Here is a 16,085-nt window from a genome sequence, read left to right as displayed (position 1 = left end):
GAGACAGGAGTTGCATATGAGTTGATATCTGTTTGCTCTTGCCATGGTTGATTTATTCTTAAGGCTACACTCTTAAGGCTACATCTGACTACATCAGATGTAGTAGTCAGATCTCTTGAGTTTGCTGTTGGGTGGGTGGGAGGGTTTAGAGAGTTTACTGGTATTGGAGCATAAACCCATTAATCCAGAGTACTAACACTGGAGTTCAACCAGCCAGAGCCTGCTTTGTAGGTACTGATAAGCATCCTCTGCTTTCTTGTCCTTTCTTGTGCAGGCTACGAACTTTTATTTCAGCCAGAGGTGGTTCGGATATACATCTCACTCCTCAAGGAGAGCAAGAATCCTGCCATCCTAGAAGCCTCAGCAGGGGCCATCCAGAACTTGTGTGCTGGGCGCTGGACGGTGAGTACCTTTTACAAAATGGATTTGGAGATGGGAGGACTTGGCTAACTAGTTTGCTACCATTTATAATCTGTTCTACTTCTTTCCATGTGCTACTTGCAGTATGGTCGATATATCCGCTCAGCTCTGCGTCAAGAGAAGGCTCTTTCTGCCATTGCTGACCTCCTGACCAATGAACATGAGCGGGTCGTGAAAGCTGCCTCTGGAGCCCTGAGAAATCTGGCTGTGGATGCTCGCAACAAAGAATTAATTGGTGAGGAGCCGCTACCTTAGCATCTAGTACAGCACCTTTGATCCAACAGGTGCTAAATAATTTATTTGTTGAAAGGGCTGAGGAAGAATCCTAGTCCTCCGTAGTTTGTGAATCTGGAGGTTGGAGAAGGTTATAGTTTAATGGTTCTTGGAAAGACAAGAGGGGCTGATTCTTCAAAAATAGAATAACAATATCTATTGAGCATGTACTTTGTTACTAGGGATTGTTAAGCATGTCTATATATTCTCATTTAAATGTCACCACTTTACAAGGGTCCTTTTTTTAAAATTTTTTGTTAGAATAAGGAAACTGAGGGTCAGAGAAGTTAAGTAATTTGTCCAGAGTTAATATAGCTCATAAGTGACAGAGCCCAGTTTTTGTTTTTCTTAAATTCACAATGACTGTTCTATTAAGCTATAATAGTAGTATAATATTCTGTAGTATAGTATTCAGTGTACTATTTTCATTAGACTATCTGAATGGACTGTGTAGCATATTTGAGATAAAGTATTCAGATTGTTTTAATGTGACTGAAAGAGAGAATAAATAAAAGAATAGGAAGGACAGTATACCCATGGCTATTCCAGGTCCTTTGCTCTTTTGAAATGATAATCCTACAGGAGAAGGAAGTTGATTCATGTGGATAGTATCTATGCTTGATATGAGCAATGCGATTAAGTGTAGTGTTAGGCTCCTAACAACCTGACTCAGCTTGTTCTCCCCGCACACATTCCTCCTGTCTCACCGCTATAGGTAAACATGCTATTCCTAACTTGGTAAAGAATCTGCCAGGAGGGCAACAGAGCTCTTCCCAGAATTTCTCTGAGGACACTGTGGTCTCTGTTTTGAATACCATCAATGAAGTTATTGCTGAGAACTTGGAGGCTGCCAAAAAGCTTCGAGAAACACAGGGTATTGAGAAGCTGGTTTTGATCAACAAATCAGGGTGAGATTAACACTTAAAATTACAACTGGAAAAGTTTGAATATGAGAGAGGGGTTGCTGGGAAGGGGCTTTCCCCTTTTGCTTTTTAAGGTTATTTTCCCTTATTTACATGGAAAGTATAAAGAGGTATTGCTCTTTTTTCTGTCTTCATGTTGATCCATAAATTGATAAGACTTACATCAAACATTTCTTTGTGTCACCGTCTGAGTTAAAATATGGGACTTGGTGAATACTTGATCTTGCCCGTTTTGGGATTTATATCCGTACGTTACATTATATTAGAGAGTACAAGTTTTCAGCTTCTTCCCTCGTCTTACATCCAAATTCCATCTGGTGTTACTTTCCTCAAAAGGAACCGCTCAGAAAAAGAAGTTCGAGCAGCAGCGCTTGTATTACAGACAATCTGGGGATACAAGGAACTGCGGAAGCCACTGGAAAAAGAAGGATGGAAGAAGTCAGACTTTCAGGTAGAATAACTCTTGGGACTGAGACTTTCACCTTTTTTTCCCCTTGGTCTCAGGTAATGCTTTTGTCTTTGGTTCTTCTATTTCACTGTCACACTGAGTCTACTTTTTTGTTTTTTTTCTTTTGTATTTTGACGGCATGTGGGATGGTTTCCCAACCAGGGATTGAACCTGGGCCTCCGCAGTGAAAATGCTGAATCCTAACCACTAGGCCACCAGGGAACTTCCCCTGAGTCTACTTTTGCCCCAAGTCTCTGTGTGTAATCATTTATTAACTTTTCCCCCAAAATGGTGCCTATAGTTCATTTGCTGCTGAAATAGCTCTGGTCTTCCTCTGTGTCATAGCACAGTGTAAATGCCAGTGGTAATGAAGGATGATGATGGCCTTTTTGACTTTCTCCGAATCTGCCTTAGCCCTTTGAAGGAGTTTGCCATTTTCTGAACTGTCATTTTCTGAGACTGTATCTCCTTGATAGCGTGAGTGTTTGATACCTTTGTAATCTGTTCAGAACACAAATAGAAGCCTAATATCCTAGTGTTTTTTTTGTTTTTTTAATTTATTTTATTTCATTTTATTTTTGGCTGCATTGGGTCTTCGTTGCTGCAAGCGGGCTTTTCTCTGGTTGCGGCGAGCGGGGGCTACTCGTTGTTGTGGTATGCAGGCTTCTCATTGCGGTGCTTTCTCTTGTTGGGAGCACGGGCTCTAGGTGCGTGGGCTTCAGTAGTTGTGGCACACGGGCTCAGTAGTTGTGGCTCGCAGGCTCTAGAGCTCAGGCTCAGTAGTTGTGGCGCACAGGCTTAGTTGCTCCGCGGCATGTGGGATCTTCCCGGACCAGGGCTCGAACCTGTGTCCCCTGCATTGTCAGGCGAATTCCTAACCACTGTGCCACCAGAGAAGCCCTAATATCCTAGTTTTGTTTCACTATATAGGTGTTTATTTAACCCTTACGAGTTACCTTTTGGTAAGAATCGTATTCGGGAATAAGGACCTAAAAGTCTGAGCCCATTAAGGAATAAGATAAGGGTGAATTCAGTACTCTGTGACATTATTGTGTTTTGTTTGCCTCCAGGTGAATCTAAACAATGCTTCTCGAAGCCAGAGCAGTCATTCATATGATGATAGCACTCTCCCTCTCATTGACCGGAACCAGAAATCAGGTACAGTAACCAGGGGACATAGCCCTCTGCTTTTATTCCACTTCTGCTATTCTTCTGCTATTCTTTCGTTAGATGGCTTACCATCTAATGAAATAGCATATATATTTATTTCTGAATGAGCTTGTCTTTTGGTGGAGGGAGAGTAATACTTCACCTCAGGATTATAACCCAGAAGCTGGTAGACCTGAGCATCAGCAAATAAGACAGGCAGTTAGCCTGCGTGTGACTCCCCCATCTTTGCTTGTGGACTTTTTAAAATGACCAGGGAGCGAACCCTACTCTGTTTCCTCTATTTAAGATATACTCGGCATATAAGAGTGTATAAGTTTAAGATGTGCAGCATAATGATTTGACATATGTATATAGATAGTGCCTGACTTAATGACGGTTTGGCTTATGATTTTTCGACTTTGTGGTGGCGCAAAAGTGATGTGCATTCAGTAGAAACTGTATTTCAAATGCTGAGTTTTGCTCTTTTCCCTGGCGAGCGATAACATGGTGGGACAGCATCTCACACCTCAGCATCGGCTGCAGCTCCCAGTTAGCCATGCAGTCGTGAGGGTGGACAGCCGATACACTTACAACCATTCTGTTTTTCACTTTTAGTACAGTATTCAATAAATTATATTATGAGGTATTCAACACTTTATTATAAAGTAGGCTTTGTGTTAGATGATTTTGTCCAACTGTAGGCTGATGTAAGTATTGTGAGCACGTTTAAGGTAGGCTGGGCTAAGCTATGATTGGTGGGTTAGGTGTATTAAAATGCATTTTCAACTTATATTTTCAACTTATGATAGGTTTATCAGGATGTAACCCCGTTGTAAGTCCGAGGAAGATCTGTATATTGCAAAATGATTTTTTTTCCCTTTTGAATTTTCATATAATACCAAGTAGTATGTGTTTACTGTTGAAAAATTAGAAAATACAAACCAGAAAAATGACAACAAAAAAAGTCACTTATTTCTGTTATCCAGAGATAACCACTCCTATTCTATCTCCTCTAAACACTGCCATGTGAGCAGATACATTTTTCTTCAAAAGACAAATCATATATTTAGTGCTTATTATAACCCTTTTAATCTTAATGACACTTGGGTTTTGCCTCAGTCAGGGTTCTTAAAATGTGGTCTGAGGATCACCAAATCTGTTGACATTTGTGCTGATGGTGCATAAGCAGTGGTGGTGCTTTATTGCTGGAGGCTGAGTGTAAACCAGGGCGATGACACCAAACCAAACTAGTTGTTGTAGTCTTCGTTGCCATGTACTTGCAGTTATAAGAAGGGCCAGTTTCGGGAGGGTAGGGGGAAAAAAAGGAGCCAAGTTCACTTAAGAACGTACTTGATGGAACTGTAACAATGTTAATTTTATTGTTTCTGCTCTTGAGTACACAGCTTTTTAATAGCCTGTGTTGATGATATAGGGGGTACTCATAAAGCACCCTGCAGCATACCAAAGCATGATGGTAATCTTGAGGAAAAGCACTTGTGCTATTGTTGGAGTTACTAGGTACACTAACCACTTTTTTTTTTTGGAACACTATTTTTACTTAAAAAAATAGACATTTTCTTGAAAATGAACACAGTGAGCTTGTCAGTTTGAGGAAAAATAACTGACAGTACTTGCCTGAATTTTCAAGAGAAAATTTTATTTTTATTTATTTATTTTTAAAATTTATTTATTTATTTATGGCCGTGTTGGGTCTTCGTTTCTGTGCAAGGGCTTTCTCTAGTTGTGGCAAGTGGAGGCCACTCTTCATCGCGGTGCGCGGGCCTCTCACTATCGCGGCCTCTCTTGTTGCAGAGCACAGGCTCCAGATGCGCAGGCTCAGTAGTTGTGGCTCATGGGCCTAGTTGCTCCGCGGCATGTGGGATCTTCCCAGACCAGGGCTTGAACCCGTGTGCCCTGCATTGGCAGGCAGATTCTCAACCACTGTGCCACCAGGGAAGCCCGAAAATTTTAAATTTTGGAAGAATTGTATCTGTCACTGTGAGCCTGGTAACATCCCAATAGTTAATATACTTTTAAATGAAATCAGTGACGATGTTAATGAATGTGATTTTTTTGATATTATATCATGAAATGTGTTAACATTTAGAAAATCTGCATAACTCTGTGAACCAGTATTTTCCAAGTGACCAGTGCATGATTTTCAAAATCATGCATGAGTAACTGATCCATTCAAAGTGTAAGACAGACCAATAGATATTAATTTAACAGACTATGAAGAGAGCCTTAGTTTGGATTCAGATTCCTTATTGCGCTAACCTTAAAGAAACTCTCCTTGTCGAGTATTAGTATACTATCAAAGAATATCCACAGTTATCTGAAAAGACTAATAAAGTTCTCCTCCCTTTTCCAACTTCCTATCTGTGTGATGCTGGATTTTCTTTATATAATTCATCCAAAATAACATCACAACGGATTGAATACAGAGGCAGATATGGGAATCTAGCTACCTTCTCTTTAAAGATGTGCAAAAATGTAAAACAATGCTTTTTATTTTTTTGATAAGTGTGTACGTTTTATAAAGCCATCTTGAACAATTTGGTACACTATCCACTGTGATGCTACTAAAAATCAGTTTGATTCTTTTTTTTTTTACTTTCTGGTGAGAAAAAAAATTTTTAATTTTTATCCTTTTTTTTTTATTGGAGTATAGTTGATTTACAGTGCTGTGTCAGTTTCTGCTGTACAGCAGAGTGAGTCATTTATGTTCATCCAGAATAACATCACAACGGATTGAATACAGAGGCAGATACGGGAATCTAGCTACCTTCTCTTAAACCAAACTTTAAATATGTGCAAAAATATAAAACAATGCTTTCTTTAAAAAAATTAAAAGTATTATTTATGTTAACGGAATAAGTATTGTTCTTTTAAATGAAATAAATATTGAAAATAAATTTTAAATGAAATAAATATTTAAAAGCACTGTAGCTATTAATACATGTAGTCTATACCAGTGAACATTCTTTGGATCCTCATAACTTCTAAGAATATAAAGGGGCCCTGAGACCAAATAATTTGAAACCTGCTGGCTTAGAGTGAATCGTTTCTTATGTTAGAGTCTGGAGGAAAGGGATCTCTTTAAGTCTCATGAGGGCTTTGTCTAGAGCCTGGCACTTGTGGTGGGTGCTTAGTAAAAGTTTGATGGGAGGGAGGGGGAAGGGAGGACAGACTAGAGAGCAATTTTTATGAGTTTAGATTTTGAAGAGTTGGGTTTTGACCTGGATAACTTTCTGACTCCCTGTAGATAAGAAACCTGATCGGGAAGAAATTCAGATGAGCAGTATGGGATCAAACACAAAATCATTAGGTAGGTGATTAATTCCTGCCTAAGGATATGGAGTAAGCCATATTATCATATGGGATGAGGAGAACTGTCTGGCTCTGTAGCTCTTTCCAGCACCCGCACCATTCACCTTCCTGGAAGGACACTGGCTGGACATTCCATTGGGAAGGATTCAAGGAAGTGTAGTAAAACCTGATCTGTCTACCTTTTTCCACATTCCCAAATGCTCAAAGGTTAAAAAAAAAAAATCTTCATATGCCTCCCCCATTAATACAGAATGAAGCATGTGTCCCTAAACTGTTGCTCACGGCCTTTCACAGTCTGACGCCAGGTTCGCTCTGTCTTACTCTCCATACACTCTGTTTGAGCCCACCTAGTCTACTTGCTATCCTGTCTCTTCACTCTATACTTTTTTATCTTGCTCTTATAATACCTCCTATTGGAATGTCCTTCCCACTTGCTTTGTAAATGGTCTTCATCCCCAAAGGCTTGGCTGAATTCCTGTCTACTTTGTTAGGTCCTTCCTAACTATTGCAGCTCACCTCACTATCTTCTCCTAATTCCAGTACCCTTCGTAGATCTCTTCAGTTTAGCTTTATTATCATATATGATATATTTTGCCTTCCCAGTTAGATGTAAGTTTTTTTATGTCAAGGACCACCTGACCTTAATGCCTTTGGTAAAGCTCACATGCTTTACCAAAGAGGTGCCTAAGTCACATTTATCTGCCTAATACATATTTTACACTAGAGGGGAACATCATGTCTCTGTACTTCTTTTTTTTTTTAAACTAGATAACAACTATTCCACACTGAATGAGAGAGGAGACCACAATAGAACACTGGATCGATCTGGGGATCTAGGCGAAATGGAGCCATTGAAGGGAACGCCCCTGATGGTAAATTCTCTTTATATACTATTGTCCTTCTGAGGCTAGTTCTGTTTTGAAGCCTGCATGTTCTGTGAAATAGGAAAAAAGTACTTAGTGAAAGACAGCACCTTTCCTTGTAGGGGTTTTCAGGGAAAAAGTAGGAGTTTTGATTCACATTGGGATTTCTGGTGCCATTATTCTGTGATGGTCGAGATGGGAGAAAGAAGGCTATAAATGTGTTGCTTATGTGACTAACGCCAACTGATCTATTCTCGCATTACTCTCTTTCTGTTCCTGCCTTTTTTTGAATATCTTGCCCTTCACTTACTATTACCTTGTTTTGTTTGAGTTTACGAATCTGGGGATTTTCCCTAGATCTGGCACGCACTCATGTTTTCTTACTCTCATACTAACACATTGCATGTGTTCACAGCAGGACGAGGGGCAGGAATCTCTGGAGGAAGAGGTGGATGTGTTGGTTTTGGATGATGAGGGGGACCAAATGTCTTACCCCCCCATGGTACGTCCTTCAGCCACCCCCAAGATCATCCTTGAGGAAGGAGGTCTCTGTGTGCCAGCAGTTTGCCAATCATGCTGATCTGATCAGTCAGCCGCACGGGGCTTAGGGGTGCTGCTTCTGTGATTGTTACCTCTTAAGAGGCTGGGACATGCCGCTGGTGATCTGATTCTCCATTATGTGCTGCTTTCTTCCCTTCAGATTTGCTTAGCTCTCTTTTGGTTCTCCTTATTCCCAACCCTATTAACATCTCTTTCTCTTTTTTCCCTACAGCAGAAGATTTAGCACCACTCTCTCCGCTACATCTGGGCTTATAATATATGTACTTTTATTTTTTGGTGGTGAAATGGACTGATGATTTTTCCCTTTCTTCGCTGGACTGTTGTGCCCACTGCCACACTGCCTCCTGCCCTTGTAGCCCTAAGTGGCTGCCTTCTTTCCATCAACTCCCTAACTTCTTCCAGTGAAGCTTAATTGTCCCTCCTCCCCCCTCCAGATCCCCTGCAATTATTCCCAAGAAGCCTGACTCAGTTATATGCATATCTTGAGAGACTGCTGCAGATTAGCTCTTTTTGCCAGCTCTCCCTGGAACTCTTGGCCTTGTGTGGAGGGAGGGAGAGAATGGGAATCCTCACTGGAAGCTATGGGAAGAATTGGAAGTTATATGCTATATATGCAGTGTCCAGCAATCTGATAAACCCATGATTCTTAAGCAAGATTTTTCTTCTCTTGGTGGGGAAGGGACCTTTACTTTTTTGGAGAGTGGAGGGCGTGAGCTCTTCCTTTATTCCTAATGACTATTTTTGAAGCAAAGACGGCCGGCGACATTGGCACATACCACTTGGCAAGGGCCCTTGAGCAAGTGAAGGTTTCCTAGAGCGGAGATTAAGAAACCTTGCCCTCCTCATCTCCAGGGCAGGGACCATCAAGGACCTACAGACTCCATCTCTTCTCCAAGCCTCATGCCAGCCCTGGGCTGCAGCTGCTGCCCCTTACTGAGGCTGTCCTTAACCCTCCTCTCCCATCCTGTGATAATAATGTCTGCTGACTTGGCCTGGCCATTTTCAGGAGGCTGTAGAAAGAGGAGAATATGTCAAGGAAGACTTCTTGGGTGAGAAGGAGCAGAAAGATGTCTTCTGGGGAGAAGAGCCTCTAGGAGGAGCGAGTAGGAATGTACATGAATCATTTAGTCTGAAACTGTCAGGAAGCTACAAAGCTGGCTTCCCCCTGCCCTTATTTCTCCTTTTTCTCACCCTTATAGCCCCATCCTCCCCTGCTTCCTCCCTGGATTGGTTGGCTGACTAAAGGACTTGATGTACATACTCCTGCCCCCTTTACCCTTAAAAAGGTGGGGTTCGCCCCTGGCTTTGCCTCTTCTTTGTGCCTTTGGCCTGGGGTGCATCTCCTCCTTCCCTTCCATGTGCCTTTCTTTGCCTCTGCAGTCTCATTTCTCATGATTTTGCAAATTATATTTTGTTGCTTTCTTACCTACTTCTTGGCCCTAAATAGCAGAAAGAAGAGGAGAGGTGACCTAGAGAACCTCAGTCTCTCCACTGGGAATTGGAATAGCCTCTAATTTTAGCCATAGAAGGTTTTTCTCAACTGTATATGTTGGGATTTTGCAAAAATCCTGTTCTGATGAACCTCCAAATGAGATTGGTGGGAGGAGTGAGTGGTGTGACTCTTGCTCCTTAGTTGCGCAGAATGATTGTCGTCTCTGAAGGGGTTATAGGGAAGTCGTGTCCATATCCCCCTCCCCGACCACCCCCCCACCCCTGTTCCTCCTCCTTTTAGTTTAGTGTATATTAGCAGGTTGGGCTAGAGGAATCAGCTGCTATGCGGTTGATTTTTTTTTTTTTTTTTTTTTAAACCCTTTCCCTTATTTGCCTTTTACTCCTCCCCTTAATCTAAAAGCTCTGTTTAATGCAACTGGAAATCTTTATGCTCCTCTCTCCCCCTTCCTTTATATATTGAGGCTTTGGGGTAGGAGAAAAGTGCACAACCCCCTACCCGCCTTCCCTCTGCATTAGAATTCCTTATTTACCCCTTTTCCCCTTCACATTTCGTCCCACTCCTTTTCTGGCAAAAAGGAGCCTTTTCCTTTCTGTGACCCTGAGAGCATACTGCACAGGGGAGATCGCCCCCATCCAGATGTGGCTCCACTCTTGGTTTCTCTTGTCTTCTTCTGCTCTTTTCCTGGTGCTCTTTTTGTCGGTGGGGTGTGGGTAATAGAACAGCCATGGGCTTTTGGGGACCTTTAACTGTTTTTTCCTTTTCATTTATAAAAACACTAAACGTTCAATTTCAGAGAACCAAAAATCCCACCTTCCCACCGAACACTACTAAGGGGCATGTCTTCTGCTCCATACCTTTTCTGTTTTTCTTTCTCTCTTGTTAATGCTTTTAAAAACAAATGAGTTTTTTTATATAAATAAAGTTTTTAAAGTGTGTATGTGGGGGGTGTGTGTCATTTCTTCACTTTAAGCTGTATCTCTTCTCTCCTTTTCATCTTGGTTACTTCCTTATGTATCAGTGTCCTTTTCCTCTGCAGAGCAACTAGAAGGGGATTGTACCAGGACTGATTTATTTTGAGCTCAATCCCAACTCTTAACAAGGAACATTCTTTTTAATTATATATGAAACATTTTTCCTCTGAAGATTCTTAAAAATTAAATGTGGCTAAGTAGAGCACGGGAAGCTTATTGCTAACTTAGAGATAAGAAACTGAAGTATAAAGAATTAATAAGTCACTGGGATTCTTTTGCGACATTTGACAAAACTAACGTTGAATAAAGCTCATTGCAATTCATGACCCTCTTGAACATTTATGGGTAGAAGATTAGAAACTACCAGCTCCAGCTATCATCCTAATAAGTCTGAATATGTAGAATTAAAAGGCTCACTAGGCCATAATGTTGCTTCTCAGGCTATTCGCAATCTTTTAGTAAGATGATAAGGGGCAGGCCTATAGCTGCTTCCTCTGTGTCCTCCCAAGTAATATGTGGGTGGGTAGCAAATACTCATTGGATTACCAGGGGTTGTCTTTACTGTAGAGGCCAAGGATTAAGACCTACAGAAAGGGGCTTATTTCTCTGGGGCCCATATTTCCTGTTACATTATTAAGACTCGAGAATTTATGTAAAATGCTTTCTGTATGCCCGGTCTTTAGATTAAAAATATATAGCTGCTTCTGGTGATGCTCATGTCTCAATTTTGTTGAACTAGGTCTTGGGTATGAAAACTTTCTTGGGCTAGTTAAGACCAGGAAATCTAAGCATTGTAGCTGATAACCTTTTAAAGCTTGGTTTGTGTCTGGCAGTTGTAGTTTCAGAAGGATGAAGCACAGAGGCAAAAAGCGATTAGAGTTTACTTTGCAGAGAGGGTTGGCAGACCTGCTGGAGATTTTTTTTTTTTTTTAATGTAGAAAAACCCGGCTACTGGTGAATAGCCTTTATTTCTGTCATATTCTTTATTATGCACTGGCATTGAGCTACATAGAAACCTTACTCTTCTCTCGATTGGTCCATTTGTTTTATCTCATTCAATAAATATTTCCCCAGCATCTTCCATATGCCAGGCATTGTTGTGTATGTTAGGCTTAGATTAGAGAATGAAACAGATGGACCCTTTCTCATGTGCAATCCATGAGAATTCTATGCAGCTGAGATCTGTGGTCTTTTAAAAACATTTTTCTGCCCTTAACTAAAACAAGGTGTTAAAAGAATGATTTGTAAAGTCCCTGTATCTTGTTTCTTGACGCTGATTTAGTAATGCTTTTGAAGGTTCTTGGTATCTCTTAATACGAACTTTAGGAATCCTGTGTATTTTGTCAAGATTTGCCCATTTGTTCCCTGATCCTTTAGAGCCTGAGTTGTTGTTTTTTTTTTTTCCTGGAGGCGGTTATAGATTATGCTCAACCACTCTTCTGCCTCAGTGAGTCTTTTTTGTGAACATGTTTGTGAAATAGCTGCAATGAGTCTTGCTGTGACATACTTTCTGACAGCTCAGAGCTATGACCTCACTTGGCCACTTGCTCTTTCTTGCTGAACTAATGCACTTTGTTACAGACTAGAAGTATCTCACCCAGGAAGAACTAAGGATCAGTTACTCTAGATCGTTATTTTTCATTTTGTCTGTCTTTATATCTGAAGTACAGGATAGTAAAGGTTTATCTTGGTATTTTCATAGATAGAGTTACAGACGAACTACACCCAGCCTTATAGATCTGAGCAAGTACACAGGAATTACCTGGGAAGCTTGTTAAAAATGCAGATTTCCATGCTGCGTTTCCAAAAATTGCTTAAATAAGTGGGACTCAGGAATCTGAAATCTTAAGTAACCTGGGTTATTCAAATGCCTGTGGTGAGTTAATTGCAACTTGAGACACTAAAGACTTGCTTAAGAATTCAGCTTCAAACTAGAATCCAGGATGACTGGCTTCGACTCCCCTGGCAGTGATACTAGTTTCATGGTGGGTGTGGTGATAACCACAAGAAAGGAGTGTTCATATAGGAAACAGTGTTTATCTCAAAGGAATGAGTGATTGCTGTAGAATCTGAGATGACAGTGACAGGCTGACATGTAGCATGTAGGCAGGAGAAACTTCTTTTGTAAATCATGTCATCTATATAACGCCCAAGCTGATGAGAGGTGAACTTAGCCCTTGATATGGTGCCCTCTAGGGCAATAGAGAATTCCCTGGAGCCGATGGCTCTAACTAAAGTGTCACTTCCGGCTACAAAAGGTACCTCAGCTGGGAAGCAAGTGGCCCCATTGGCCAAAGCCAAGGAGGTGTGTCTGGAAATTTAAATCACTCCTGAGGGACAGCCTATGCCAAGAAAGCGCGCACCTGCACGTGCCCACACGCACGACATTGTAGGAGCTAATTTCTTTTTTTTTTTTTTGGCTGTGCCCTGTGGCTTGTGGGATCTCAGTTCCCCACCCAGGGATTGAAGCTGGGCTATGGCAGTGAAAGCCCGGAATCCTAACCACTAGGCAACCAGGGAACTCCGCAAATTTCTTTTTCATGTAAATTTATGAAGTTTTTTTTTTTCTGGCTGCGGTGCGCGGCATGTGGGATCTTAATTCCCTGACCAGGGAGCAAACCCTCGCACCCTGCAGTGGAAGCACGGAGTCTTAACCACTGGACCGCCAGGGAAATCCCAACCTATGACCTCTTGACTTTGCTGCTGTCTACATCACGTAAAACATGAGTTCTTCAGCTGATCCACCCAGAATTTAGGGGCAGACGTGGATGGAGAGGAAGCTGGAGGAAATGAGGTAGGGAAAGCATAAATGAAAATAGTCATTTTCTTCTGTCTGTATTATATCCTGACTATTTTTTCCCTTTTTATGTAGTATGAAATGCAGCCATGAATGGATTGAGTCAAGAGCATTATACCTGTTAGTGTAATTGTAGGAGCCATAAATATTATTGTAAGCATGTGGCAACTAGCTATTTTGTTTTATTTTTAGCTGAGGAGAAACTGCTATGCTTCTCACTATATACATTTCTATCTATATTGTTGAAAAGGACAGGTTCTTCCACTTTTATTTAGGATACAGAAGGGATTACTATCTTGCTGTCTTTGCCCAGGTATTTGTAGTGCTAATGGACAAGTAGTCTGATGCCATAAGGCATTTGTGCCTGAGGAAAAGAAAAAGAAATAGGAGATATTCACGGTAAGGTGCCAGGCACTTAACACTGCTCTCGTCTTCAATTCTTTTTTGCTCCATCCTTAAGGCAAAGTTAGCATCGGGCTTTTGCAAACTTTGCACTCTGGGCCTTTTTACAACCCAGTCTGTTAGAATCAAGGGTGAGGGGAGTATAGTGTGTATAGTTGGGATTAATTCAGACTTCTGTTTTTTGGCATTGTGGTGGATTGGATACTCTGAAAAGTACTTTCAGCAGAAACAAGATGCTGGGTAAAATGTATTTATTTTAAAAATAGTTAAAAACATATTGCTGAACAAGCACAAAAGTAAGGAATCCATAGATCTTAAAAAATGAAGTGAAAACTGGAATTGTAGGGAGTAAGCAACTGCTAGAGCTAGCTTTTACTCAGCTTTTGCCAAACTCAGCAGGCTTTCAGCATCTATTTTAGTGACTATGCAGGGTATGGGAAACAAAACGAAGGTGACTCCAAGTAAAGCCAGGATACCCTCAGTGTAAAGGTGAACAAGAAATCAACTCTGTGGAAGAGGGCAGCAAGGAATTTTATGTCTCAACCTTGATATTACCCCAAAACTGGGCTCACCTCTTGGTGGGTGTCAAGCCAAAGACACAGCCAAGCCAAAGATCAGGAGAAAGAAAGATTTATTACTTGCAACAAGTAAGGAGAACACCAGGGATCTTTCCCAAAGCAGTGTCTCTCTGGATCAGCAAAGTGGGGGAAGTTTTAAGCTAAGGCTACATGCATATTCATGAAGGAGCTTGGGCTCAGGAGAATTCACCATAGAATTGGGGCTAAGGTTGACAGAGTACAAGCTTTAGTTGATCGAAACCAGAAAAGGTCAACATCACCACCATCTTTAGGTTCCAGTTGATCTGGTGGTTGAGTGCCCAAGGGGATGTTTAAATTCTGAAAAACAGCTCAAGAAAGTGCTTCAGACTAATCTTTACCATTAAAACAGAACTGGGAGTCTCTAGAACTCATTTATTAGCCTTGCTGTTGTTACTTCTCTTGCCCAGTAACAATTTGTTCTTTTGTTCCCTTAAGATCATTATTACTGAGACCTGTTCAAGGGCAGGCATTGTGGCCAGGCTTAGATCATAAAACGGCTTAGGCCTAAAACGGCTTCTCTTATGTCAAAAACTATATCTGGTTCTTTTCTGGGCTCCCTACTCTATCTGCTTAGAGTTCATCTTGCCTTCAGGTGATTTCCAGAAGCAAGTGCAATCCCTTGAAGACCTCAATTCCTATATATAAACTCCCAAAGCAAATCCTGCTTAAAAATTTTAAGATGCACAAAGAAATAAGATGCCACAAATGGAAAAGGGGCCAAAAAGTCACAGACGCTGATCCTTAAATACTTCTGATGATAGCATTGTCACACAGACTAATGAAATAACTTTTTGATTAATGAGCTAATACAAGTTTGAAGCTAAGAGGTGACAAAAAACAACCCAGCAGATTTTTTTGGGGAAAAAAAAGCCTTTCTGAATTAGAAATGAAAAATACAAATTTGAAATAAAAACTCAGATTAAATTGATTGGAGAAATTGAAGGGGTTCTAGTGAATTGGAAGATCTCAAGAAATTATACAGAATGCAGTCCAAAGAGAATGAAAGGAAGAATGGAAAATGGCAAAGAAGTTGAGAAGCAGACAATAGAGGACAAGTGAATGAGAAGATCTAATGTACTAAGGTATCTGGAGCTCCAGGAGGAGACAATAGGAAGAGACGATATCCAAGGAGGTAACCACCGATCAATTTTCAGATTTGATGAAAGGCACTAAACCTCAGATTCAGGAATCCCAGTGAGTTCGCCAAGCAAGATGAAAAGCAACTCGTATCTAGAGACATTGAGGTAAAATGCTCTCTATCTTGAGCAGCTAGAGATAAAATGCAGACAAACCTTAGAAAAGAGCCTAGATGGGGGACTTGTCAGCACCAACAATGAAAGCCAGAAAACGAATTCTTTCGCTGCATCCCATTAACAAAAGAAGTTATCATGGAAGTTGACACTTGGTAAAACTTTTTTAAGAAAGAGGGCTGATTAGAAACATTTTCAGACAAAAGCAGAGTTTGCGCAGGTAAGTCAGGATTCCTGAGGCAGAAGGAAAATGGTCTTAAATGGAAAATCTGATTCAAGAAGGAACACTGAACAAAGATACTGGTAAATAATGTTGGTAAGAGTAGGTAAGCATTAAGTGTAAAAACTGTAATTTGTGGGAGGGAAATATGAGCTAGAATTAAAATACTGGACATCAATAACATGTAACTTGGGGTGACTAGAACACTAATTTTCATGTTCTTACATTCAGGAGGAAAGTGAATGTATTGATTAGCTTAAGACTTCTGTGAAACTGTACATATTAGCTAGAATAACCACTAGAGAACAGAGCATATCACCTTCAAACAAGTAGAGAGGGAAGAAGGCAAGAGGAGGATGGGGGGATCAGATCTGGTACTACCTCTGACAGAACCATCTAAACTCCCAGGGTACCAGTTATAGGAAG

The 16,085-nt window shown here is 40.9% G+C and overlaps 1 protein-coding gene across 7 annotated transcripts in view; it reads left to right on the top strand.

Moving 5' to 3' along the window:
- The window catches only part of CTNND1 (catenin delta 1), a 47,115-nt gene extending 36,760 nt beyond the window's left edge, over window positions 1-10,355 (top strand). For 6 of the 7 annotated variants that reach the window (XM_033413306.2, XM_004264147.3, XM_033413290.2 and 3 more), the window contains 9 exons: window positions 275-402; window positions 505-655; window positions 1,409-1,601; window positions 1,953-2,067; window positions 3,135-3,222; window positions 6,479-6,541; window positions 7,312-7,415; window positions 7,822-7,908; window positions 8,179-10,355. In XM_033413306.2, the coding sequence (XP_033269197.1) occupies window positions 275-402; window positions 505-655; window positions 1,409-1,601; window positions 1,953-2,067; window positions 3,135-3,222; window positions 6,479-6,541; window positions 7,312-7,415; window positions 7,822-7,908; window positions 8,179-8,190 (941 nt within the window). In that variant the 3' untranslated portion in view covers window positions 8,191-10,355. The remainder of the gene's footprint in view (window positions 1-274; window positions 403-504; window positions 656-1,408; window positions 1,602-1,952; window positions 2,068-3,134; window positions 3,223-6,478; window positions 6,542-7,311; window positions 7,416-7,821; window positions 7,909-8,178) is intronic. The other variant, XM_004264138.3, reaches the window with a different exon arrangement.
- Window positions 10,356-16,085: the final 5,730 nt, after the last annotated feature.

Source organism: Orcinus orca, chromosome 8, assembly GCF_937001465.1.
Source record: "Orcinus orca chromosome 8, mOrcOrc1.1, whole genome shotgun sequence".
Lineage (NCBI taxonomy): Eukaryota > Metazoa > Chordata > Mammalia > Artiodactyla > Delphinidae > Orcinus > Orcinus orca.
The sequence above is the reverse complement of the archived record's forward strand: the minus strand, read 5'-3'. Positions and strand labels throughout refer to the sequence as shown.